Source organism: Homarus americanus, unplaced genomic scaffold (assembly GCF_018991925.1).
Source record: "Homarus americanus isolate GMGI-L3 unplaced genomic scaffold, GMGI_Hamer_2.0 scaffold53225, whole genome shotgun sequence".
Lineage (NCBI taxonomy): Eukaryota > Metazoa > Arthropoda > Malacostraca > Decapoda > Nephropidae > Homarus > Homarus americanus.
In genome coordinates this window covers 467,097-493,579 of record NW_024750875.1, presented here as the reverse complement: position 1 = coordinate 493,579, position 26,483 = coordinate 467,097, and the positions used below count along the sequence as shown (strand labels likewise).

The following is a 26,483-nucleotide window of genomic DNA, read 5'->3' as shown; positions in this document are numbered from 1 at the left end:
ATTCAAATCCTAATAAATAGTGAACATATTTTGATTTACCATATAGTGACCCTATTAAGGCCCTGGAATAACTTGATCATTTGTCCTGTGAATATATCCAAATTATTAAGATTCTTCTCAAGAATGGTTTCGACTAACTTCACTTTATTGTCATTAAATGTATCCCCCCATTTTTATTAAGAAAGTTTAAGTTTATCTCCACAGAACTAACCATCTGTTTAAAATATATAATAATCGATACATCAACAAGTAAAAATAATCATATGGATTTACTTTCTTGTCTTTATGTTGGTAATTGTAAAATATTTGCTGCGCGTTTTAGTCTGTGGACTTCAAAGGCAGGTTTAAGTATCCTGTAAGCTTGATATGCTGTTCCTGCATTAAGAGAACACACAATACGTAACGCTTTTACCCGAATTTTACTACGTACACATTATGTAATAAGTTATATCAGCTAAAATGGTGTGGTTATTATATTATGAACTTTAATTAAATATTTTCATAAAATGATTTTATTATTACTACCTTCTTATATTTCTTGAAATACTTGAAGTAAATAAACATTTTTGGTGAAACAATCGTAATTTTTAAAAGTTGATCACCATTGTATAGACTAATCTACAGTCCGCGCCTCAAGTTGTTTATACTGTAACTCCAGCACCACTTCTCAGTCCTTATTAATGCTACAATTCACCTGCATAGTTTATGTATTTGTTATTCTTTACTACAACATAATATATTTTTTCCAGTCTTATAAACTTGTACTCAGAGGTAAATTAGAAACGGCATTAAATTCTACCAATGAAGGTATTATCCAACACTGCCTTGGTTTGAGCCCTTAATAATATTTAGTTTAATGTTTCTCTTGTTCTTGGAGGTGGTCTCGAATTCCTCTGTATTGACCTCGGTTTCAGATGTTTTATATTGTTATCTATCACTGAAACCAAACACCAAACATATATTGACTTAAGTATTTTTTATATACATTCTGGAACTTTACTTTGTGATTAACAATTTTCAGAGACTTTTGACTACTATAATGGTTTTCGTCAGGTGTCCATCATAAGCTTGTACTGTTCCTCCTCCGTGGTGCACTTTTTCACAATCTGAGTGTAATTATAGTGAGGTATATGTTGTTTTCATATGTTGACCTGGTTGTAGTGGCAGGACACACCATGATGGTGCTGATAAGATATATGTTGTCTCCCACAGCATGAGCTGGTAGTGGCAGCGGAGGCAGCAGGACGAACTGTACACTCCATCGTGCAGGTGACGGTCGCTGACGTCAACGACAACGCCCCGCGCTTCCGTGAGAGCGACATCCATGTGGCCGTCGTGGAGGAGGATGACCGACACCTTCCTGCCACCATCTTCAAGGTCAGTTACTGGGGGGATTATATATTCGCGCAATATGAATCTTTCTATATTCTGGAATTGAGTAACGAATTAATGTTTACCCATGTCCGAATGTCCTACCGAATTGCCATGGTCAGTGCATGAAGTTGAAGGCTAAATAGTATTCATGTCAGGGCGATTCAGATTAGTGGGAGAGACGCCGCTTCTTTAGTTATTATCTCCCTCCATAACAAAATATGAACACCATGTAGCTATCATCGATATACATAGATTATATAAATGTACTGCAGAATCTTACGTCCTTCATCTCAAATCATGGATCAGCTGATACCGTTTGTCCCCAGATCTGGTAACCTCTTGATTCCCCAACAATGAGGGAGCCAAGAGTTTTTCTGATGTGACTAAGCATTTAATGTTAGCGAAGGTGCTTTATAAAGTCAAGCGGTGTCAGTCTTTCTTTGAATTTAGTAAACACTTAAATGATCAATCCTCCCTGTATGTTTTGATCCGGGTGTTCTCGTTGACGAATTTCATAAAGTAGCAAATATGCGGAAAATGCCAGTCAATAAAAGGAGCTACTTCTGAAATCATAATTACGAGTCACTACCAAAGATTTCATTAATAGTCCCTTAGTGGACGGAGTTCCTAAAGGATTTTTTATGTGACTCATTCAGCCAAATCCGGGGTTTCTCAAGGTTCTGTACTTTCTCTAACCTTTATCTAATTAAATATGAAGTATCTTTTCTCATCGACAAACATCTCACTTTATTTTTATAGACAATTCAAATATTCAACTCTCCACAAGTGCGTCCAATGAATATTACCCTCGCCTGCTGTGCCATGAACTAATATGAGTAACAAAATATTTTTCCTAAGCACTTGGTCACTACTGAGACAAGTTTAGCCCCTAGTTGAAACACTGTGTGATATCACCTAGAAGAGCAAGAAAACAAACAAAAAACAAATAAAGAATGTCCCTTCGGGTTACCGCTTCACGTGTACGGTACATGAAGACGGAATGTGGGGGGGGGGGAGGAGTTGTACAAAAACAAATTTTGACTACCCTTATCTAGCAGTCGTAATATATAAGGTCAAGAGGTTCGATTGTTTTATGTGGTGCTTGGAGCATTATTGCTATCTATTTTCATAATGAATATGATCAAGTTTTTGAAGCCAGATGTAGAGATCGTTTATAGAGGAAAATTTGATTATTAATGGTTGACCTAATTTTCCCCGTCACTTCCGGCGGGTAACATGCCCGTGTTGGTGGATTCTGGAGTAACATACGAGGTCCCACGTGAGAATGAAATATAATCAATATCTTTCCTTCACGTTTTAAAGAGTTGTGGCTATATTGTTTGTCTCTCCCGACAGGAGACCGAGGGCAGCAGTATTAAACTATCAATTAGATAGTTTTCCTACGTATAGAATAACACAAGTGATCGTGGGCACTTCGTGCCCGGTGGCGAGTCCGGTGGTACAGTTTACCGAGGTTGTTATAATCATGGTCGTGGTTCTTATAATCATGGTCGTGGTTGTTATAATCATGGTCGTGGCTGTTTATAATCATGGTCGTGGTTGTCATAATCATGGTCGTGGTTATGATCATAGTCGTGGTTGTTATAATCATGGTAGTGGTTGCTATAATTATGGTCGTGGTTGTTATAATCATGGTCGTGGTTGTCATAATCATGGTCGTGGCTGTTATAATCATGGTCGTGGTTATGATCACAGTCGTGGTTGTTATAATCATGGTCCTGGTTGTTATAATCATGGTCCTCGTTATTATAATCATGGTCGTGGTTGTTATAATCATGGTCCTGGTGGTTATAATCATGGTCGTGATTGTTACAATAAGGGTCATACCTGAGACTAACACAGGTAGAATAAACCCCACACCTTATCTTTAATCTCAATATAACCAGATTAACCTCACCTAATCATCAGATTAGAGATTATTAGGATTGTACCACCAATACCGATACATTTCACACTGGATTAGTAACAAAACATTTAATCACATTTCCAACAGCTAATGTCTTACGGATATCTTATCAAGTTGTGAGTCTTACATGTCTATATATTTGTTTTACTCTTGCAAACATTTATAGTTCGTTGTGTATTGTATTGTATGGTATGGTATTGTATGGTATTGTGTTTTATTGCACTGTATTGTATCCGGCTGACAGCGTACAGCGAATGAGGGTGCGGCAAGTAGACTTGCATGTTTAATTAGGGTGCGTTTTCCATCGTAAATAAAATGGTTAATTAATGCCTTCCTAAAGAAACCATCGACATGGGACCAGGTTTGTTCCACTCTACGAATTTTTTGCGATTTTTCCACCAAGTTTGATGAAAAACGATTGTGCCGTTTCGGCTGCACAGACAGACAGACAGACATACATTCGGATAGCGCTATAGTATATTAGATTGTCAGATATTTAGTCCCCACATTTGTCTTCAAGTTGGCTTCGTGTTATAAGAAATAATTAACCCTCATAAGTGCGTATTATGTTATTAGGTTTAACTCTGATCTCCTTGAAGACTAACTCGTCACAAACAATTTTCCTCCATATGTTCGCTTGGACACATTTCTCAAGACTGAATAATTAGATATTGGCCATACAAACCAGACGCTATATATAAAGTTCTGGACATAGTTAGGTATTTAGGACAATGATCAATGAACAAGTCGAATGTTGAAGACGTCTGAAAATTCCCGTTCATCCCGTATAATTATTTATACACCAGTGAACCGAAATGCCTTAAATGTCAATATTTTCACAGTAAAAAATGAATACTAGTAATTACTCGACTCGTTCCACACGTACACACTAATTAAGAGGATGAGAGTGAGACAGGACGCTGAGAACTGTTGTCCAATATTAAACTATTCATCTTCTAGAATCTAGATCGTGATATTCATTGTATACAGTAGTATAACAGAAACCCTTCACAGAACCTAGGGCAGGACGCTGCTGGAGAGAAAATGGTGCATCGTTTTCTGTTCTGATTGTTTTCTGTGGCGAGAGGCTCTCTCTTCAGCGCAGGTTTAATGTGGGATGATTTCCCAGAGGAGTCTGTGACCCAGTCTAATTTTTGTATCCTATATTTCCTCGTCAATGTTGGCTTGATTTTGGGATTTATTTATTTGAGTTTTGTCAGATATAATCCAAAGAACCTCCGAGATTTATTCAGGTTTTTCCCCTATATTTACGGCGAATTTTGTTCTGGATTTAATATTTGTATGAAAAATTGGTTTATGTGGATCCGTAACACACGTCTTGCCCGCGGTGCCCACCGTTTCTCTGTGGATGTCGGTCACACGAGAATAACCCGTTATAGTACCTCCTTCTTTCCTCACACAGCCAAACTGTGGAATGCTCTGCCTTCGTCTGTGTTTCCATACTTATACAATCTGTCTCACTTTAAAAAGCTGGTTTTCCGGCATCTTCGTGGTGTAGATTAACACAATATAACCTTTTTGTTCTCCATTTTCAATTTCTTTGTTCTTTTTGTTTCGCTCCACGGCCCCGATGTGGGTCGGTGACCTGTGTCCGGGTGAGCTGATCCCCATAAAAAAAAGGCCTTAGGAGAAACACGCTTTGGTGCGCGCATCAGCTGATCTGCTTGTCTGCCAATACAGTATCTAATATACTATAGGAATAGCCGTGTGTCTGTCAGTCAGTCAGTCAGTCTGTCTGTCTGTCTGTTCTGGGCAGCTGAAACAGCACAATCCTTTTTCATCAAACTTAGTGGAAAAATCGCAAAAAATTCGTAGAGTGGAACCAACCTGGTCCCATGTCGATGGTTTCTTTAGGAAGGCATTAATTAACCATTTTATTTACGGTGAAAAACGATGCAAGATCTACGGACTTGGCGCACTCTAATTAGCCATGCAAGTCTACGGACTTAGCACACCCTCATTCGCTGTACACTGTCAGCCGGATACAAATACAGTACAATACCATACAATACCATACCATACCATACAATACCATACCATACAATACAATACACAACGAACTATAAATATTTGTAAGAATAAAACATAAATATATAGACATGTAAGCCTCACAACTTGATAAGATATCCGTAAGACATTAGCTATTGGAAATGTGATTAAATGTTTTGATATTAATCCAGTGTGAAATGTATCGGTATTGGTGGTACAATCCTAATAATCTCTAATCCTGATGATTAGGTGAGGTTAATCTGGGTTTATTGAGATTAAAGATAAGGTGTGGGGTTTATTCTACCTGTGTTAGTCTCAGGTATGACCCTTGTTGTAACAATCACGACCATGATTATAACCACCAGGACCATGATTATAACAACCACGACCATGATTATAACAACCACGACCATGATTATAACAACCACGACCATGATTATAACGACCATGAGTCTGATTATAACGACCACGAGTCTGATTATAACGACCACGACCATGATTATAACAACCACGACCATGATTATAACAACCACGACCATGATCATAACCACGACCATGATTATCACAACCACGACCATGATTATAACAACCACGACCATGATTATAACAACCATGACAGGATTATAACACACGACCATGATTATAACAACCACGACCATGATTATAACAACACGATATGATCATAACCACGACTATGATTATAACAACCACGACCATGATTATAACAACCACGACCATGATTATAACAACCACGACCATGATTATAACAACCACGACCATGATTATAACAACCACTACCATGATTATAACAACCACGACCATGATTATAACAACCACGACCATGAGAACAACAACCACGACTATGATTATAACCACGACCATGATTATAACAACCACGACCATGATTATAACCACGACCATGATTATAATACCCACGACCATGATTATAACACCCACGACCATGATTATAACACCCACGACCATGATTATAACACCCACGACCATGATTATAACAACCACGACCATGATTATCTCATATACTATAGGAATAGCCGTGTGTCTGTGTGTGTCTGTTCTGGGCAGCCGAAACGGCACGATCGTTTTTCATCAAACTTGGTGGAAAAATAGCAAAAAAAATATCGTAGAGTGAAACAAACCTGGTCCCATGTCTATGGTTTCTTTAGCAACGCATTAATTAACCATTTTATTTACGCTGGAAAACGATGTTGCTGTACCCTGTCAGCCGGAAGGCGGGTGCGCGCTGGCCAAGCATGAGCGTTCGAACTTTCACGCCTTGGTAAACTGTACCACTGGACTCTCCACCGGGCACAAAGGGCCCACGATCACTTGTCGGTTCTATGTTTGCATTCGTTTCCAGTGGAGTAATTATAAAGAAAGTTGTGCTCTTGAATATTTTTGCATTTTTTTTATTAAAATAATTGGTAATTTTGACATTTAGGTAACTTATTGATAATATATACAGTACAGGAAACAGTTTTTGTGTGCACATCAGCTGATTGAATCTCCCACCAACGTTTCTCGGATTAACTTTGTTTACAGTGGAGTAAACATCGAGCTTGTTGGTCTCTAGAATATGTTTGCATTTTTACTAAAAAATTATTGGTCATTCTGTAATTTAGTTAACATATTGATAATATACAATGCAGGAATTATTATGAAACACGAAGAAGGCATTAGAACCATTGCACTCTGTAAAGAATATGGCATGTCATTATCGACTGCCTCTACAATCCTCTGTTTGCAATGTAAACAAAGCCGCCGGAAATACGACGTACACACCTCACAGTAAGTTAAAATACAGTATTCTATTGTTTTTTTTATTTATTATTGTACAGTACTGTATTTTGTTAAAATTTAATGCTTTGTTAATTCAATTACCGGTATACAGTACTTTGCATGTACTTTTTCTGCGAGTTGGAACCAATTACCCAATATCCCATTGAAATATTAGATTCAGTTAACGAAATTTTCAGTTAACGACTGACTCTCTGGAACCAATTTTCGAGGACACACACACACACACACACACACACACACACACACAAATAGAGTGAGAAAGAGTGTGAGTATGTGTATCAAGTTGTGGATAGCTTACTCACCCTCGCAAGCGAGTGGTCCAGGTTCAATTTCCTGGCAGGTGTTTTTTAGTCATAAACGTCTCTCAATCAATAGTATTTGGAAACCTGGATGTTACTCGATTGGCGGATCGTGTTCCAACGTAACGTTTTAGAGTTAGACAGTGCAGTTGACGAGCTATCCAATCATATTAGTTTATTACTTGACGCTGGGTCTTACAGCTTGTTAACTTAGATTTTTCAGCTAAAACACATTATGCTTAGGTGACCTTAGCGCTACCTAGCCTCGTACACGAGAGTATGTTGCCCCAAAATCCAAATCTTAAAGTGAAGATCCTCATTATGTAATAAGATGCATCTAGTTTCCGCTAGTTCAGTATATTAGAAAAATCTTCCAACCCTAATCTAGTGTGAGATAACTGATAAGTCTTGAAGTCTTAACCTACCACTTGGGTTAACTTATAATCCTCGTCGCCACTTGATCATCATGGTAAAGTCTGAGAGCGTGTGGAGTGAACTCTCGTTATATAAAAAAGAAAGAGGCAAGAGTCAGTGAAAAAGTTTTTATTTTCTTCTTTGTTAGAGACTACATGACACGAAAAGAGTCTTGCTTGGGCGCCAGGGCATTTGACATCATATATGACGTCAGAGTGCTGGGGGAGAACAACAAAAAACTAATGGTATAAAACCTACAAAGCACTGCACAAAAACTGCAATTTATTTTTAACTTATTCCATTTTTTACAGCTATCTTCCACTGAAGTATTACCAGTTTCAATCAACTTTAAATTTGATTTCAATAAAGCGGTCAGAGAGCACAAATCCTGGCTGGAGGTGATTGTGCCGCAGCACAAAGCCGGAGGTAGTGTCATTCGCAGCGCCCGATACACACACACACCTCTCTGAACTCCCCCCGCTAACACTAAAACTATTTATTCACCTTAAAGTTACGCAAAAGAACTGTGCTGTTTGATATTTTGTAACATGAAAGCACTAAGGCTATTGAGACCCGAGGCTGTTTTAAGATATCGCTGTTTGTTAACGCTTCAGTGCCTTTTATATTGCTTAATATTCCTATTTAGCCACACACACACACACGTGTGTGTGTGTGTGTGTATATATATATTATATATATATATATATATATATATATATATATATATATATATATATATATATATATATATATATATATATATATATATATATAACTTTAGCTTGGATGACATTGTCACAAGTTTCTGCAGCCCGTAACAGCTCAACAGTTCAGTAATTGGCCATCGAACTCTGTTAATTATTCCCTCAAACTCCTCAACAGATCACAGTAACTTACCGGAGTCAAGTTTTTTGTCGGAATATTTTCCCGGTATGCAAATGTATGTCAAGGTTTAGTGCGATCTGTTACTATTTGGCTTCGTCAGTTTTGCCGAGTCAGTAAGGGTTTCAAATTACTTAGGTTATCAGTCATCAAACTGAAAACCTTTTCTCTCGTCATATCTCACCACCACAAATTCGCGGGGAAGTACAGTACAATACTCGTCTTCCCGCCAAACACACCGACGAGCGCCTGCTTGGCGGCACTCATCACCCTCTTCCTCCTCTGCAATGCCAGCTGTCACACGAGAGAGAGTGACTCCTCCACAATTCACCGTCGTGTAAATGAAAATGTGAGTGACATCACAAGCGCGGGAAACCGGAATGCGGGCTTTTATAAGCCCCACACTCATTCCCTCTCTAGCCTTAGTGATCATAGTGAACCTCTGCATGTGCTCTTACTATTGAACAGTAATTATTGCGCCTCTCTTAATAGTGATAACAGGTCCGAGACTTAAGTACTTAATGCGGGCCAACATACAACACCACCGCAGTGCTCTTATTAGTGTCTATTTTTGTCACCATTTAATCCGTGTAAAATTTTGGCGTAGGACAAGCGTGTTGTTTAACCTAAGCCTATCCAGTTGTTCTTTGTTTCTTTGTATATAATAGTGTTTCAATGTAATTATAGGAAAACTATTGCAGCATGTTTACCGACTATTATCTCTCTAATATTTAATGGGACTGGAACACATCGACTTAGTTCACGAGAGGAATTTCTTGTTAACATCTCATTTGCACATTTCACTAAATTTTCCTTGAAAGTTCTAAGTAAACATTAAACGGTTGACGAGAAGTTTCTTATACGTGCCAAGAGTTATGAGCTTCATCTTGTTCCCCATCAAACCATAGAGTACTTAAGGCTGGGTGGCACCTAGCAGGGGCTCCCCAGCATCAAAATCAATATTCATTAAGGGAAAAGTTCGAAGGGGAGGAACAATGTCAGAGCGACGAACAGTCTGGTTTCCAAGGACTAGTTGAGGCTTTGTGGGAGAAACATTAATGAAGTTGTTGAATTATGCTGATGCTTCTTCCTGGAAATGTATTGACACCTCAACTGTATATGGGGGGACATTATATTACACCAGGAAGAACCCATCAACAATTGCACCTGGAAAAACCTGTATAAGATGAATCAATATATCATTCCTATACCTCGGGTCTGTTGGTCCACCCCCAGTAATTACCTAAAGGTTTGGAAGTCCATTTGAATCGCTGCCTGTCCACGCTGTGACAACTTCCATCTTTAGTTTGTCATATTGTTCGTTAGGTGTAGAAGTCTCTCTGACAGTCTCCTCTCCTTACATTTTTTTGTCTATAACTTGTATTGGTTAACCTTTATATAATAATGATTCATGTGTTTTCTGTGATATATATATATATATATATATATATATATATATATATATATATATATATATACTGTATATACATACATACACACTAGCAGAATTGCCGCCCTCCGGGCGGCTCATCCACTAGGCCATGGTAGGACGCCACCCTCCGGGAGGCTCCACATTGTCTCACTGTTCAGTCCCCAAAACTTCTTCTTCCATCAATAGTTCATTAACGGTGTATGTAAGTTCCACCATGTTTTTCACTACAACGGTACAAAAAAAGTATATTTTTTTAGCATTAAACTGTTATTATTTTATTGTCTAATCATCAATACATATACCATCCATCATCACTACATATAGCACTACCATCACTACTACCACCATCATCACTACCACCACCACTACTACCACCATCATCATTACCACCACCATCATTACCACCACTATCAACCAGTCTCTACCACCACCACCATCATCACCACAAACATGCCGCTATCACCATCACCACCACTGTCACTACCACCGTCACCACCACCACTACATATAACACAATCCATCATCACTACATACAACAACATCCATCATCATCACTACATATAACACCATCCATCATCACTACATATAACACCATCCATCATCACTACAGATCGGTAAAGTAGTTTCCGAAATTCTCGTGCCGACACACACACACACACACACAAACACAGACATACTAATTTGTTTTATATATATATATATATATATATATATATATATATATATATATATATATATATATATATATATATATATATATATATATAGATTAAATAACGCATAATTTTCCAGCATGAACTTACTCTTGTAAGTACAACATATTTTGTTAATAATCCGTATGTATCACACTGTTGTGGTAGTGACACAACTGTCCTCGTAATGGCTAACTGTACCCCCTCGACCTAGAAACTTTTAAACTTGTTATGACTTCGACATTGTTTACGGAATTTATGCAGATACCGCCATTAAAATGCTATTAAACTACTTCAGAGCTGAAATTAGGAAATTGGTATTTAATACCTGGCTGTTTAGTGTCATTTATGTTTACACAATATAATTCACCAGTCTTAATACAAATGGAGTATAATTTTTACCAATTGAACAATTTATGTAAGAGAGAGTCTTGTGTACGTGTATCCTCCCTCCTCCCCCCTACCCTCTCCACTCCCTCCCCTCCCCTCCCCTACCCTCCCTCTTAAAACACATACACACACTGTGAACTTTCTTGAAAAGTTCTGCTGATAAAAACACAAGACAGGTTTGCTCTGCTGAAAACACAGTAGATATTGTGTTTCATTCTTTAATCCCTGGCCGAAGGGAGGAGTGTTTATTGGTATCTGTGTGTGTGTGTGTGTGTGTGTGTGTGTGTGTGTGTGTGTGTGTGTAACTCAGTGACTGATAAAACGTGACAAATACTAAAATAAATACTTAGAACAATAGAAAAACTCGAGATTAAATAGAGATCAAGAATATACTGGTGAAACCTGAGCTGGGGACTTTGCCCCTGATTGGTTTCTGATACTTTTCGTTGAACACACAAGTCTTCCTTACAGAGAGGCGGACTTCTCCCCCATGTTGTGTCCCAGCGTTTCTCCATCATGGTATATTGTCTGTGTTCGTAAGAAGTTTCAACCAGGGCGTGGTACGACGTTGTATTGTGTCAAGTCAAGTATGAAAGAATATTTTTGTGACAGCGCCTCGTAGCACCCACCGTGTTATTGTCTCAGATATAAACCTAACATACATTATTCAGTATCTTGATATTATACAAGAAAATTCGTTCTATTTGAGATTGTTGTAAATAAATTACACAATATTATTTTTCTGCTTTGTGTGTGTGTGTGTGTGTGTGTGTGGGGCGCAACATTTAAGGCAACAAATTGTCATGTTACTTGGCCTATTTATCACACCATTACGAGTGTCAGAGCTTTACTAAGGCACCAATAAGGCACAGTGCTTAATGGCACTGTAATTGAAGGTATACAAGCTCTAGCAACAGTCCTTTTGTAAGTCAACAGGGTTTGGCAACAGCTGCTATATAAGTATACAGATAGTATACAATAGTAACTTTAGAATTATTCAGGTTTTAACGTGAGCTGTTTTATAAGTACACAGGTTTTAACAACAGCAGTTTTATATGTATAAAAGCATTAGCAATAACTGGTTCATAAGTATACATTTGATTTATAAGAATACAGGCTATAGCAACACGATGAGGTATAATTCACTGACTGACTGAATACAACGCTCGTAACCTGCCCCGAGGGTCATTGATTTACACCCAGGACACCTCCTGTCAACCCAGGTTTAAATAGGGAAAGTGAAGGCGTTGGAAATACTGATGCCGGCCACATTGCTTCCAAAGGTATTGAGTCTGTATTCGCACAATCCCAAATGAGTTGTCAAGGCTTATGAAACACTTCTAAAAAAAAGTGAAGATATAATAACTTTTCTTTTAAAATATTACGTTACTTAGCGAGATTGAAGACTCTGCCAACTATATTGATTGCCTCGGTTTGTGGGTTAATAATCTGTTTGTTTGTTTCTATTTATTCTAAAATCTACGATTTTAATTCGGTATCAAATTTTCATTGTGGGTAGTCCTAAGCCAAGAATAATCGCTGTACCTTCTAGGTCAACACTGGATATAGGTTGAGATCAAATCTTGCAGAAATAGTGTTAATAATATAATATATGAACCAATCTTTGTGATCGTCAAAGACTATTATAACAACTGAGAATTTTGGTCGAAAGATCAAGGTTTAAGGGTAACGGGAAAAAGGAATCGTGGCCAAGCTTCCATAACTGTGTATAGTGGTGTCTGATGTCTTAAGGCAGTGAGTACCTAGTTCCAGTGACCGCTGTCTCCACCGACCTATCAACTACCCCAATAGTCGCTTAGTCTATGGCAACATTTGACCTGTAAGCGATTTGTCACCTTTTGTATTTTTCGTCTCCCTTTCAACTTGTCTTTTCTTATAAAACTGTTTCTAAATTTAGTTTGGTGTTTTGTAGTCATTTCTGGGAACTTGGGTCATCAGTGAGTTGAAGATTATCAGTTATTTTATGGAACTTTATCAACCGTAAACACATAACCTGATCCTAGTTAAGAAGTGACCCCAATACTTACAATATGCCCTGAATCCCTCAAGCTTAAAGTGAACTTGGCTGAATACTGTACAAGCACTGAAGGGTAAAACCTCTGTCTCGTAAACAACTATTATCGATCTAACTGATATTTAACTACAGGATGTACCATCAAGTATACGACCAGTGGACAGTTGCTTACTTAGTTAATAACAGTGAATAAAGGAACTCGCCGATGTATATATGTGGGTTACGCAGCCATACTGTTCATGACGACCAGGCTCTCTCGTCAAACCGGTCCTCACCCAGGCTCCCTCGTCTACCCGTCCCTCACCCAGGCTCTCTCGTCTAACCGTCCCTCACCCAGGCTCCCTAGTCTAACCGGCCCTCACCCAGGCTCCCTCGCCCACCCTCACCCAGGCTCCTCGTCTACCCGGCCCTCACCCAGGCTCCCTCGTCTAACCGGCCCTCACCCAGGCTCCCCTGTCTACCTGTCCCTCACCCAGGCTCCCTCGTCTACCCGTCCTCACCCAGGCTCCCTGTCTAACCGGCCCTCTCCCAGGATCCCTGTCTACCCGTCCCTCCACCCAGGCTCCCTCGTCTACCCGGCCTCACCCAGGCTCTCTGTCTAACCGGCCTCACCCAGGCTCCCCTGTCTAACCGGCCCCTCACCCAGGCTCCCTCGTCTACCCGTCCCTCCACCCAGGCTCCCCCTGTCTATCCGGCCCTCACCCAGGCTCCTTCATCTCTGGCCCTCACCCAGGCTCCCTCGTCTAACCGGCCCTCACCCAGGCTCCCTCGTTTACCGTCCCTCACCCAGGCTCCCTCGTCTAACCGGCCTCCACCCAGGCTCCCTCGTCTACAGCCCTCACCCAGGCTCCTTCGTCTACCCGGCCCTCACCCAGGCTCCCTCGTCTAACCGGCCCCTCACCCAGGCTCCCTCGTCTACCCGTCCTCACCCAGGCTCCCTCGTCTAACCCCTCACCCAGTCCCTCGTCTACCCGGCCTCCCGCCCAGGCTCCCTCGTCTACCGTCCCTCCACCCAGGCTCCCTCGTATACCCGTCCCTCCATCCAGGCTCCCTCGTCTACCCGGCCTCCCAGGCTCCCTCGTCTAACCGGCCTCCACCCAGGCTCCCTGTCTACCGTCCCTCACCCAGGCTCCTCGTCTACCCGTCCCTCACCCCAGGCTCCCTCGTCTTAGCCCTCACCCACTTCCTCGTCTACCCGGCCCCCTCACCCAGGCTCCTTCGTCTACCCGGCCCTCACCCAGGCTCCCTCGTCTAACCGGCCCTCACCCAGGCTCCCTCGTCTACCCGTCCCTCACCCAGGCTCCCTCGTCTAACCGGCCTCCACAGGCTCCCTCGTCTACCCGGCCCTCCCGCCTGGGCTCCTCGTCCCGTCCTCCACCCAGGCTCCCTCGTCTACCCGGCCCTCCACAAGGCTCCCTCCTGGCAGCCCCTCCACCCAGGCTCCCTCGTCTAACCGGCCCCTCCACCCAGGCTCCCTCGTCTACCGTCCCTCACCCAGGCTCCCCGTCTAACCGGCCCCTCACCCAGGCTCCACTGTCTACCCGGCCCCTCACCCAGGCTCCCTCGTCTACCCGTCCCTCCACCCAGGCTCCCTCGTCTACCCGTCCCTCCACCCAGGCTCCCTCGTCTACCCGGCCCTCACCCAGGCTCCCTCGTCCTAACCGGCCCCTCTCCCAGGCTCCCTCTTCCACCGTCCCTCCACCGGCTCCCTCGTCTACCCGGCCCTCACCCAGGCTCTCTCGTTAACCGGCCTCACCCAGGCTCCCTCGTACCCGTCCCTCACCCAAGCTCCCTCGTCTACCGTCCCTCCACCCAGGCTCCCTCGTCTACCGTCCCTCCACCCAGGCTCCCTCGTCTCCCGTCCCTCCACCCAGGCTCCCTCGTCTACCCGTCCCTCCACCAGGCTCCCTCGTCTACCCGTCCCTCCACCCAGGCTCCCTCGTCTACCCGTCCCTCACCCAGGCTCCCTCGTCTACCGTCCCCTCACCCAGGCTCCTCGTCTACCCGTCCCTCCACCAGGCTCCCTCGTCTACCGTCCCTCCACCCAGGCTCCCTCGTCTACCCGTCCCTCCACCCAGGCTCCCTCGTCTACCGGCCCTCACCCAGGCTCCCTCATCTACCGTCCCTCCACCCAGGCTCCTCGTCTACCCGTCCCCACCCAGGCTCCCCTCTGTCTACCCGTCCCTCACCAGGCTCCCTCGTCTACCCGTCCCACCCAGGCTCCCTCGTCTACCCGTCCCCTCCACCCAGGCTCCCTCGTCTACCCGGCCTCCACCCAGGCTCCCTCGTCTACCCGTCCCTCCACAGGCTCCCTCGTCTACCGTCCCTCACCCAGGCTCCCTCGTCTACCCGTCCCTCCACCCAGGCTCCCTCGTCTACCCGCCCTCCACCCAGGCTCCCTCGTCTGCCGCCCTCCACCCAGGCTCCCTCGTCTACCCCCTCCATCCAGGCTCACTCGTCTACCCGTCCTCACCCAGGCTCCCTCGTCTACCCGGCCCTCCACCCAGGCTCCTCGTTAGTATACTGGGGTGGCCTCTCATCTCATATTTCCATAGCCATCTTCAGAAGACCTTGTTCTCTGTCTGAGATGTTCTCCTTATAACCTTCGAGTGTAGAAGATAAACTACAGGTTCCTCATCCTCAATCACACTGACCTCCCCAGGCACCACCCAACCCTCATCATATTATTCATTTTTATTGATATTTTTTGGGTCACATATTCTCATAAATCGAAAATGCACAAATTTTCATGACAAATTATATTTTTAAATTACTTTTGGTCTTGTATTAAATAGGAAAATAGATTCGTGATTTTCTTTTTCGTCTGTTTAATATCATGACTTCAGCGATATTACTTTTTTACATGCTGTATATAATCCTGCTTAATTAAGGCTTCTGAATAGTTCACAAGTCTCACCATTTTGTGTGTGTGTTTTATTTAGTATTATTCACATTAATTTATTTTTGAAATGAATAAGGTTTCAAATATAGACCTATTAAATGCATTTGCAAGTCACCAATGGATACATTATACAAAATATTTAGTTATTTAATACCACAACAGTTATTTACTCATAAATGGGCACCTTGTATTTCTTCCCCAAATGATGACACTCGGAAACATCGTTAATATAAACACGGTAGTTTGGGCGCTGGTTTGTGTTCGGTACTAGTGGGTAGTTGTGGATTTATTGTCACATACTGTAACATGATGATACAGTATACATGAAAAGTTTTAGTGAAACACTGATGTATTATGATAAAGCTTGTTGTCCATTTCTGTGTTTAAGTCCAGGTTTCCAGCGTTATTTTGAGTGTGCACAAAGGGTAGAGGTATAAGGACGCCTGGACTGGTTGAGCTGTTGGACGAGACCCACCATTCCTGGCCAGTGGGTGAGGCAAAAGCCTCGGACTAATTACAGAAAATCCCTAATTAGCTGACGTCATCCTGGCATAATGACCGGTGTTGCCACAACAGTTATGGGGTCCTCGCGCCTCGAGTCTACAAAACCCTCACTATGGATATACCCAAAGACACTCTGGATCTATGGCGAGCTTCCATACAGAGGTGAGTGAGAATGAAGGAACACCTAGGACTGTTTCCGAACTCGAAGCTACGAAAATGTCCAGCCGCTCAACAGAAGTGTCATCCCTTCGTAAGGAACTGACCCTCGCTCGTCCTTATATTAATATGATTGTCTCCCACCATGACAACTCGCCCTCATATATCAACTAACTGCTGGAAACAAGAGCTATGCGGCTGGTGTTCGGTCTCATGACTCTGGTGTGAATTCCGACTGGCCACTCGCTCCAAGTCAGCCTCAGACATCCCCGACAACGGCGATCCACCTGACACGTCGTCTTGCAGCTCCAACTAAGCCCCAGAAGCCTCCGTAAACACCTCCGCCACCAGCCTCACTCACAGACTAGATCCATACACAACTTCTTAAGGATTAAATCGCCTCACTAAACACTCAGCTGACGGATCTTCAAAGGCAATGCAGGAACAGTTTGGAAAAACAACAAAAAAGAGACACAAAACCAAGTGAAATGCAACGAACGCAGAAGCCAACGTCGAAAGCGGACGAAGAGCAGCTCAAGAAGGACAGACATGACTGAGAACGGTTGATCAAGATGGAGAAATGGAAACAAACACAATTCCAAGAGAGGCGAGCTGAAGTAAGTTATGATAATGGTGAGCAGAAACTTGAAGTAAGAAATCAGATGCTCGAAGAATTAACGAAATGATCACTCGCCAAGTTAAATTCCTTTGCTACCATTTTGCCGACTACGCTATTGCTACTGAGCGCTGAATCTCCCATCGGAAACACCGCCGAGATCCCAACTCCTGCAAATGGACACCAATCCGGCACTCGAGAACAACCTCCACTAATAACTCACAAAGTCAATCGGCAAAGACCTCTCACTCATCATAATCTAGAGCAGCTCAAGTTTCTCCTGGAATATACACAGCCTCATCGGTCGTTTGAACATCCTCTCCTGTTACGTCCACGCTTATAACACGGGCGTCGTTCTTTTACATGAACCGTTTGTGTGAGGCGCCCAGTTTACACCCTAAGCTTCTTCCTGGATTATGATGTACTTCTCACTAATTTATAACGGCCTCATAATCGACATCAAACAGCCCCAATATACAGCACAAACTGGCCAGAACGAGCCGCAACGAGGTCACCTAATATGAACTCCTACAACTCAACGTGGCAAGCAATCACATTCATCTCTGCAGGGTCACCGACCACAGTCCACCACTATACAGTACACGTTCTTACCAAACCTCCAAGGTTTTGTATTTCTCTGGGGACTCAGTTTTTAATTCCATTCATCCATCCATCACAGTCTCTGTCTTCCCCTGGCCTTCCTCCTACCCTCAACTTTGCTCATTATTATTTATGTTTTTATCCCCCATCCATAATTATATGACCAAAGTATCTCTTTTTCTGTACATTTCAATTAAATCCCTCGATTTTTTGCTAATCTTAGTACTTCTTCATTTGTTTGCCTGTCAGTGTAGCTTATAATTAGCTTATAATTAGCACCACACGTCAAAGGCCTCCAACTTCTTTCTGGTGTCTACTGAAAGTACCCTTGCCATATAAAGCCTTTCAGCAGCCTTTTTCTCAAATTGAATTTAATGTCCGTTTTTCTTTAAGTCTTTAGATTAGTAAATGCTGTACGAAAGTGTGAATACTTGTGTATCTATTACTGATAGGACTCCCTAAAAGAGAGCAAAGAATAATCAGTGAATAAACCTCGCTCCTCACCCACAATTTTATAGAAGTAAAACATGTTCCTCGATATTACAAAATCCAAATGAAACTCGATTCCATGAATATTTTATATGAAAGGTCATTTTCATCTTGTTGCTCTGATTATTATATATATATATATATATATATATATATATATATATATATATATATATATATATATATATATATATAATTATTTTTTATGTATTGATTTATTTATTTATTTATTTAATTTATTTCACAACATTAACTTTAATCCAAGCGTTACTCTGCCATAAATACTCTGTTTGCAATTTTTTTGCTTTGTTATATATTTCCACACCTCGAGTATAAGTTTGCACATTTTTCCACTTTTTTCGAAAACAAAACAGCGAGAATTACCAGAGCATACAATAAAGGGTGTGTGTCGACGGTAAGTGGACATAGAGGTTATGATATCTGTACAGTCAATACCAGTATAATTACTATACAATATAGTTAATATACTTAAGTGTCTTGAAGATAAATCATTATTTATAAATACTCCCATAAAACACAACCTTCACTACACAAACGCTTAAACTATTCAATATTTATGTGTGTGTAGATTTATATGTACCTGTACATATAATATATGTATTCTCGTGTGCTTATCCTCATGTTGCTTCAGGCTTCATAGTCACATTTTACTGTCTTATCAGTTGGTAATATTTTACAAGATCATTTGATGGACTTATCATTAATATGAAATAGATATTAAGCTTTACCTGTGATTACTTATTTTATTTTGCCGTTATATCCATTACAGTAATTTCTTGCGGGTTGATGCCTTATGAAAATAGTAGAACATCTTCCATCATTCATTACGTCTTGTGAATGACACTAATTAACGTAAACTAAACTGACACTTAGAAAATCGATAGTGTAGTGTAGTGTATCTTTTAAACTCAGCCATTAAGACGAACCTATGGACTATTTCCGTAACTCGGGCATTTGGAAGAACTGTGGCTGTGGTCACCATCAGACAACCATGAGGAAGAAAACGGTTTATCTGTCAATACCTACTGCCGCTGGACCGGCCTTTTCTCCTTATCGTATCTCTGTTTAGCTCTCACAAAGATGCCAGTACTGGTCAAGATCTTTCAGTATTTCATATTCTCATTATCCAGCTCATCATTCTCACCTACCAACACTGGCAGCCCGTCATTCTCACCTGCCAACACTTTCATAACGATGTACAAACTATAATAGCTAGCGGAATATCAGTCAAGCAGTGCCTAATCAATGATTTTGTTTTCGCTTCCTGTAATAACTACGGCCACTATATTCATTACAACACAATGTTCTTCTCTGTCGCGTCTCATCAGTTTCTAGTAATTCTCCAGGTTTTTAACAATGTAATTAAACTGGAGGCTCGCTATAGAGGATTGAAGTCTTCTCTATTTTTTTATTGAGCTGTATTTATCCTTACGTTTATTTTTAAACCCCCAAACTTGTCTTTCTCCCATTTGTGAGTTAGCATTATTGTAATATCGGAATATCATTATCTTGCCACGTGTCACCCCATAGCAGCGAGCGCTTCCGCTCATAAACCCTGACACAGTTCAGCGAAACCCAAATAATTATGTGAAATATCTTGAATCACGCCTCGAGTAATTACCAGGGTCTTCATAACTCATTTTACACTGCTGTCAGTAAACCGGAAACAAATATTATAGTGAATACATCGTGCCATCTTTAACGTAGACTTTGAGTCATGTTGTGACGGGTAGATCACTATAAGGCTTTACCTTTATTAACTAATCTAATAAATTAATTATCCATAGATTCATCTGTCTAAATTAAACCGGATAGAAAGATTGGGTTGTATTCAGGAGGAGTTTAGGAATTTGGGCAGCTCTTAGTGTTAAGTTGTGTATCTGGAGGTGGCGGCCTGCCTGGGTGTGAACAGCTTATTGGCTTCCTAATGGTTTGTTAGCCGTATGTGTTTAAGCTCTGAATGTACTACAAGTGCTTTAGCTGTTAACGAATTCAGAGAAAACATTAATGATAATAAATGTTAGAAGGAACAGAATGTGTACAATATAGTGAAATTTAAGACTTAAGAAAAGATGAAGTGAGAAAAGCTGACTCGCGCCTCGAAAGGATAAATTCTGACGTAAATAGAATAATTAGGTGAGGATGTCTGGGAAGAAATGGATATTCTATGTTGCAAATATATATTACTGCACGTCTGGGAGGATCTGCCTCAGCATATCGAATGAAAGCAATAGTATTCCCTCAATATTAAGTAAATAAATATAAGATTAAAGGTGAACAGAACAGAAGTCTGAGCACACACACACACACACACACACACACACACACACACACACACACACACACACACATCCCTTCTATTGTTAAAATAATAAACAGCTCCTGGTTTATGTACTCTACAGCCCTGTAAATGTATTGAACGCATATCATTATGTCTAAATCACATGTAAGTTTGTACATTTTCAGTCACCGGCTGCAACTCTATATAACTATTATTATTATTATTATTATTATTATTATTATATATATTATTATTATTATTATTATTATTACACGCTACATTTTTTATATTCACCACATTTTTCTCATTATTTGCTGTTATGATGATAAACACTTAAAAAGGAATCTATCCATACAGTAATCCACGAGTCACCCATAATAAAATTACTGCAATTGTTAAGAAATAATAACAGTAACACAATAAAGTAATCAGTAGTCAACACATATGATTGTAAAAAAAATTACCAAATCATTTGGTGTCAATTATCGATACTACTGAACACAACAGAGGACATACAGTAACCTACCACGGAACACACTATACAGTATCACCTGGTGCAGTACCTGTGTTAAGACGTCTGAGTGTTAATAAACTGTATGTATGTATTAAGGATATTATGAAATTATTTTGATATTTGTAATGATTAATTTAGATCTTTTAAACTCTAAGATGGTACTAACAATATCAACATTGATAATAAACAGTAAGTACAGTTCTCAAAGATACGCGTTGCTTTGTCTCGCTAAAATTAGAGGATGTAACATTAATAAAATAGACTTTGGGAATGTACAAACTTTTCAGTCTACGTTCTCGATCACTGTGAACTGTAGTTTAAACCATACCATAAGGTGGTGAGAGTGGAGTTACCGGTTGTATAAACAAAATACCAAATATAATGATTCGAGTTTAGTATCAGTAAGTTCCTAACCTGCGACACTTGCAGATCAGTTCACAATAGTTGTGTATTAATATTTCTGTTATCAAATGACTATAATATGGTATTGGTAGAGCCAGGAAATATTGCCAATATATACCATAAACCACAATTTAAACTTGCTTAAAACTTTTTGGCTGAATCGAGATAATTTTGTCTTGTAGCGGATATAAACGTTGAGGCCATTGTTGATGCTCTTAACCTGGTTTACCACAGCAGTTTGTTGACCAATAATATATACTGTGTATTTATAAACAACTGTCTCGTGTCAGACATTAAGCAGGTAACATTTGTACTTCCTGGTAGCTTTGTATAGACGTGGTCTGCAGAGTACACTTCTTAGTAATGGAAGTAATCAAGATAAATTAAGAGAGAGGCTTTGCCAATACACTCAGAAACAAAGCCATTTCGACACGTGTAAATGAATTACTGTTGTACTGTTCCCTTGGCCGAGGCGCTGCAGGGCTGTAGTAGTCTGGTTGCTGTTAAAGCCAAATAGGTAATGGCAGGTTTCCTATACTGACAAATAAATCAAATCAGCATATCACTGTCTGTTATATACTGTACATCTCCCAATTTTCATTAAAGATAAACTGTTACGTGTGATGTACAAGGGCTGTCAACTGGCGATATTTTTCGTTATGGAGTCAATACTATAATGTTCAGGCTGGCTCCTGTGTTACGGAACTAGTGTGTATTATTGGCCAAGTTACTCCCTACATATTAATCAAAGTTCCTTTCGCCCACAGGGTAATATTACACCTTTAATCGAATAGGAAGATGTTTTTTGTTTACCGCCAGTCAGCTCCCGCGGTGTTCCAGTACAGTTGCGGAAATATGTTCCTACACCCCCTGTGGTAACCCGTGTCTCCAAACGGCAATGTCGCAGTAGTACTATCACTCTTTATAATGACTGGGTAATTGTCTTGTAACGACTGACATGGTTGGTGGATAGGTTTGCTATAGGTCATAAGAAACTGTGAAATCCCTCCAGCTACACCCACCGACGACGTCACAATATAAAGTATACTGTACATCTTTCACTATATGTTTATATTGTTCAACAGCGGCGTTTATCATATTAGTGAAGCAGGAGACTCTCACCGTATGTATGAATGTGTGTATGTAGCAGTGGTGCCAACAAGCTAGCTCCTCTATCACAGGCCAATAATGGAAGGCTCATTGATGCATGTAACTATCACTTCCATGACTCCAAGACAGGAAGAGGATAATAGAAACGTGTTCAGTCTGCGAGTCCGTCAGTTGGTGCGTCAGTCCTGTAAAACGTCCGGTTACTTGCCTGTGTAGTTTCCTCATGTCAGCTGTATACTGGACAACCTTCTTCGTGGGAGGTAAACGTTTGGTGTCTTTCGAATTCAGCACCGACGTGTTAGAATCCAAGATGGCCGTCACACGGAAGACAGTCATTTTGAATGTTGTCCGGCACATTGAGAAGCAGACTTTAACGTAACTATGTCATATTATTCTTACAAATCAATAAACTCAAAATCTTGTCTTCATTAAAATCCAGTTTAAGTCTTGTGTGTCAAATACAAGGGGGGCATTTCGAAAATCTGCAGATACTTAACAGACCCACTCATCGCTGACACAACTGGTAATCTCTGAAGTGCTTCAATATGTATACACAGTATTCTACAATAGTTTTAGTAGATGATGGAAGACAATGGAGAGCCCTAAACAACAGGGAAATAAATCTCTCACTGATATACGAGAAACTGTTCCCCTGGTTCAAAGAAAAGTTATTTACTGACACAGTTAACTAATAAAACTGAGTCCCAACTTACAACTTGTGTAGTGCTGGGCTACATATGACCACTCTGGACCTTGTTAACTACTGCATTACGAAATCAAACTACAATTAATTAATCTAATTCCTTTTAGGTGGAGATAATTTTGGTGAAATGGATTATAAACAAACACAAACTGTCTAAAATCCCATGTATTCAGCAGCTGTTCACCAACTTAACTCAGACTACAGCATGGTACAGTATGTTAGCTGTGTGTGTGTTCAGGTACAAATGAAGTTGAAAATAATCAGAAGACCACTTTGATCACTGCCACTATTATACTGGGAATACGTTTCATTAGTGGCGTCATTCAGATGTGTTAGACAAGGAAGTTCACCGATAGGTCACTAGTGTTAGTTTGGGCGAGAACCTTTCGCTGTCACTGATACCCCTTCTTATTAATCACCGTAAGATGAAAATGATACATAAATACAATTTTGAGTCCTTCATTAATTATCCAAAGTTGTGTTATAATGTCACTATAGAAACTTAAATATAAGGAACGACAGGAATTAATTATTAAGTGAAGAATAAGATGGCATGATTTTTTTTAAATAAGAATACTGTTGAAAGACGAGCAATATTAAATAAGAAAAATATATAATTCTTACACAAAATCCCTATTAAAGACTGAGGTTCTATTTTGTTAATTCTTTGCTTGTCTGACCATCACAACACGTGGTAAGTAAGTCACCTCTATCCTCAGTGACGGGTAAAGAGATGGTGTTTAGTTGGGTGTTTTGTTTCATGAGCGAGGATGACACGCCTCTTGTATGGTTCTGGGTACATCAAATAGTAAAGATAACTTCATAGGGTGTCGTGTGTATCACTAAACTTCAGTATATGGTGATGGGTATCATATCAGAAAGTAGTAGCCAACAGAGTGTGTGTGTGTGTGTGTGTGTGTGTGTGTGTTTGTGTGTGTGGAACAGTGATGAAATATTCACTGACTCCATAACCGAAACAAATGAGGTAATGGGGGGGAGGGGGGGCTAGATAGAAGCGTCACATAGCAATGTATTGTTTCAAAATGGACTACAGAGTGAATACCTTCACGTTGATCCTGGCATGTGACTAGTGGTGTGGCTCTCGACACAACCAGTGGTGTGGCTCTCGACACAACCAGTGGTGTGGCTCTCGACACAACCAGTGGTGTGGCTCTCGACACAACCAGTGGTGTGGCTCTCGACACAACCGGTGTGGCCTTTGACACAACCACAGTGGTGTGGCTCTCGACTAACAAACCAGTGGTGTGGCTCTCAGACACAACCGGTGGTGTGGCTCTGACACAAACCAGTGGTGTGGCTCTCGAGCTACACAGCGGTGTAACTTAACATCAAAAGAAATTACAGGTTCACGATACAGACAGGGTGGTAGCTATGATACAGGCAGGGTGAAAATAAGGATACAGGAGAGGTGTAGGGGCCATGATACAGGCAGGTGTAGGCCATGATGGGCTGAGGCAGGGGTGTAGGCCATGATACAGGCAGGGTGTGGTGGGCTATGATACAGGCAGGGTGTAGGGGCCATGATACAGGCAGGGTGTAGCTATGATACAGGCAGGGTGTAGGGCCATGATACAGAGACAGGTGCAGGCCATGATACAGACAGGGTGTAGGGCCATGATACAGGCAGGGTGGGGCCATGATGGGCAGGGTGTAGGGCCATGATACAGGCAGGTGTGGCCATGATACAGGCAGGGTGTAGAAATATGATACAGACAGGGTGTAGGGGCCAGATACAGGCAGGAGGGGTGGGAAATAAGTGATACAGGCAGGGTGTGTAGGGCCATGATACAGGCAGGGGTGTAGGCCAAGGATACAGGCAGGGGTGTAGGGGCCATGATACAGACAGGGTGTAGGGCCATGATGTATGAGGCAGGGTGTAGGGGCCATGATACAGGCAGGGGTAAGGCCATGATACAGGCAGGGTAGGGGCCATGATACAGGCAGGGTGTAGGGCCATGATACAGGCAGGGTGTAGGGCCATGATACAGGCAGGGTGTAGGGCCATGATACAGGCAGGGTGTAGGGCCATGATACAGGCAGGGTGTAGGGCCATGATACAGGCAGGGTGTAGGGCCATGATACAGGCAGGGTGTAGGGCCATGATACAGGCAGGGTGTAGGGCCATGATACAGGCAGGGTGTAGGGCCATGATACAGGCAGGGTGTAGGGCCATGATACAGGCAGGGATGTGACCCAAACCAAAATCTTGCATAATATTAATAGTCACTCCTCCATGCAACTTCAATTATATCAAAATATCATTGTTTTTTATAACCTGGTACATTTATCAAATAACAATGTCATTCCACCACAATAAAAAAAAGTCATATTTACTACAAATGACGAAGAAACATTCAACATAAATAACAAAGAAATGCTGATAATTGTCTGTTTTCATATGATACAAAAGACTGCTATCCTTTATTTGAGGGCGGGATAACGACAGCAATACAAAGGTTGTAATTTATATAATGAGCAGGACACAAACGCGTATCTCAATCGTACATGTTTAATATTAATACAAGATTTTGTCAGCCGTTTTCTCTCCGGAATAACTGATGTCAGTGTACGTTATGTAAACACAAAATATTACCAGTGTGTTATATATCACTCGGTTTATTAGCGGTGAATGATAAAATGGAGAGAAGAAACCAGAATTTGCATTGATAGATGGGACGTATTAGTCACGAGCTCAAGTGAAATTCGACTTCAATCAACATTTAGCCCTTTCGCGCACCTCCGTGATCTGTCATTAATTAAACACTTCACCTGATGCTCTGAGTAACCTGGTGATTGTTCGGGTTAGAACTACTGAAGTTTATACTGCAAACCTCTCTCTCTCTCTCTCTCTCCAATAATTATCGGTCTATCTAATTCTTTCCTTCGATTGC

The 26,483-nt window shown here is 41.2% G+C and overlaps 1 protein-coding gene across 1 annotated transcript in view; it reads left to right on the top strand.

The window, feature by feature from the left end:
• Window positions 1-26,483, top strand: part of LOC121854466 — a 150,312-nt gene that overhangs the window by 36,010 nt on the left and 87,819 nt on the right. The window contains exon 4 of the mRNA XM_042349142.1: window positions 1,193-1,377. Within this exon, the coding sequence (XP_042205076.1) occupies window positions 1,193-1,377 (185 nt within the window). The remainder of the gene's footprint in view (window positions 1-1,192; window positions 1,378-26,483) is intronic.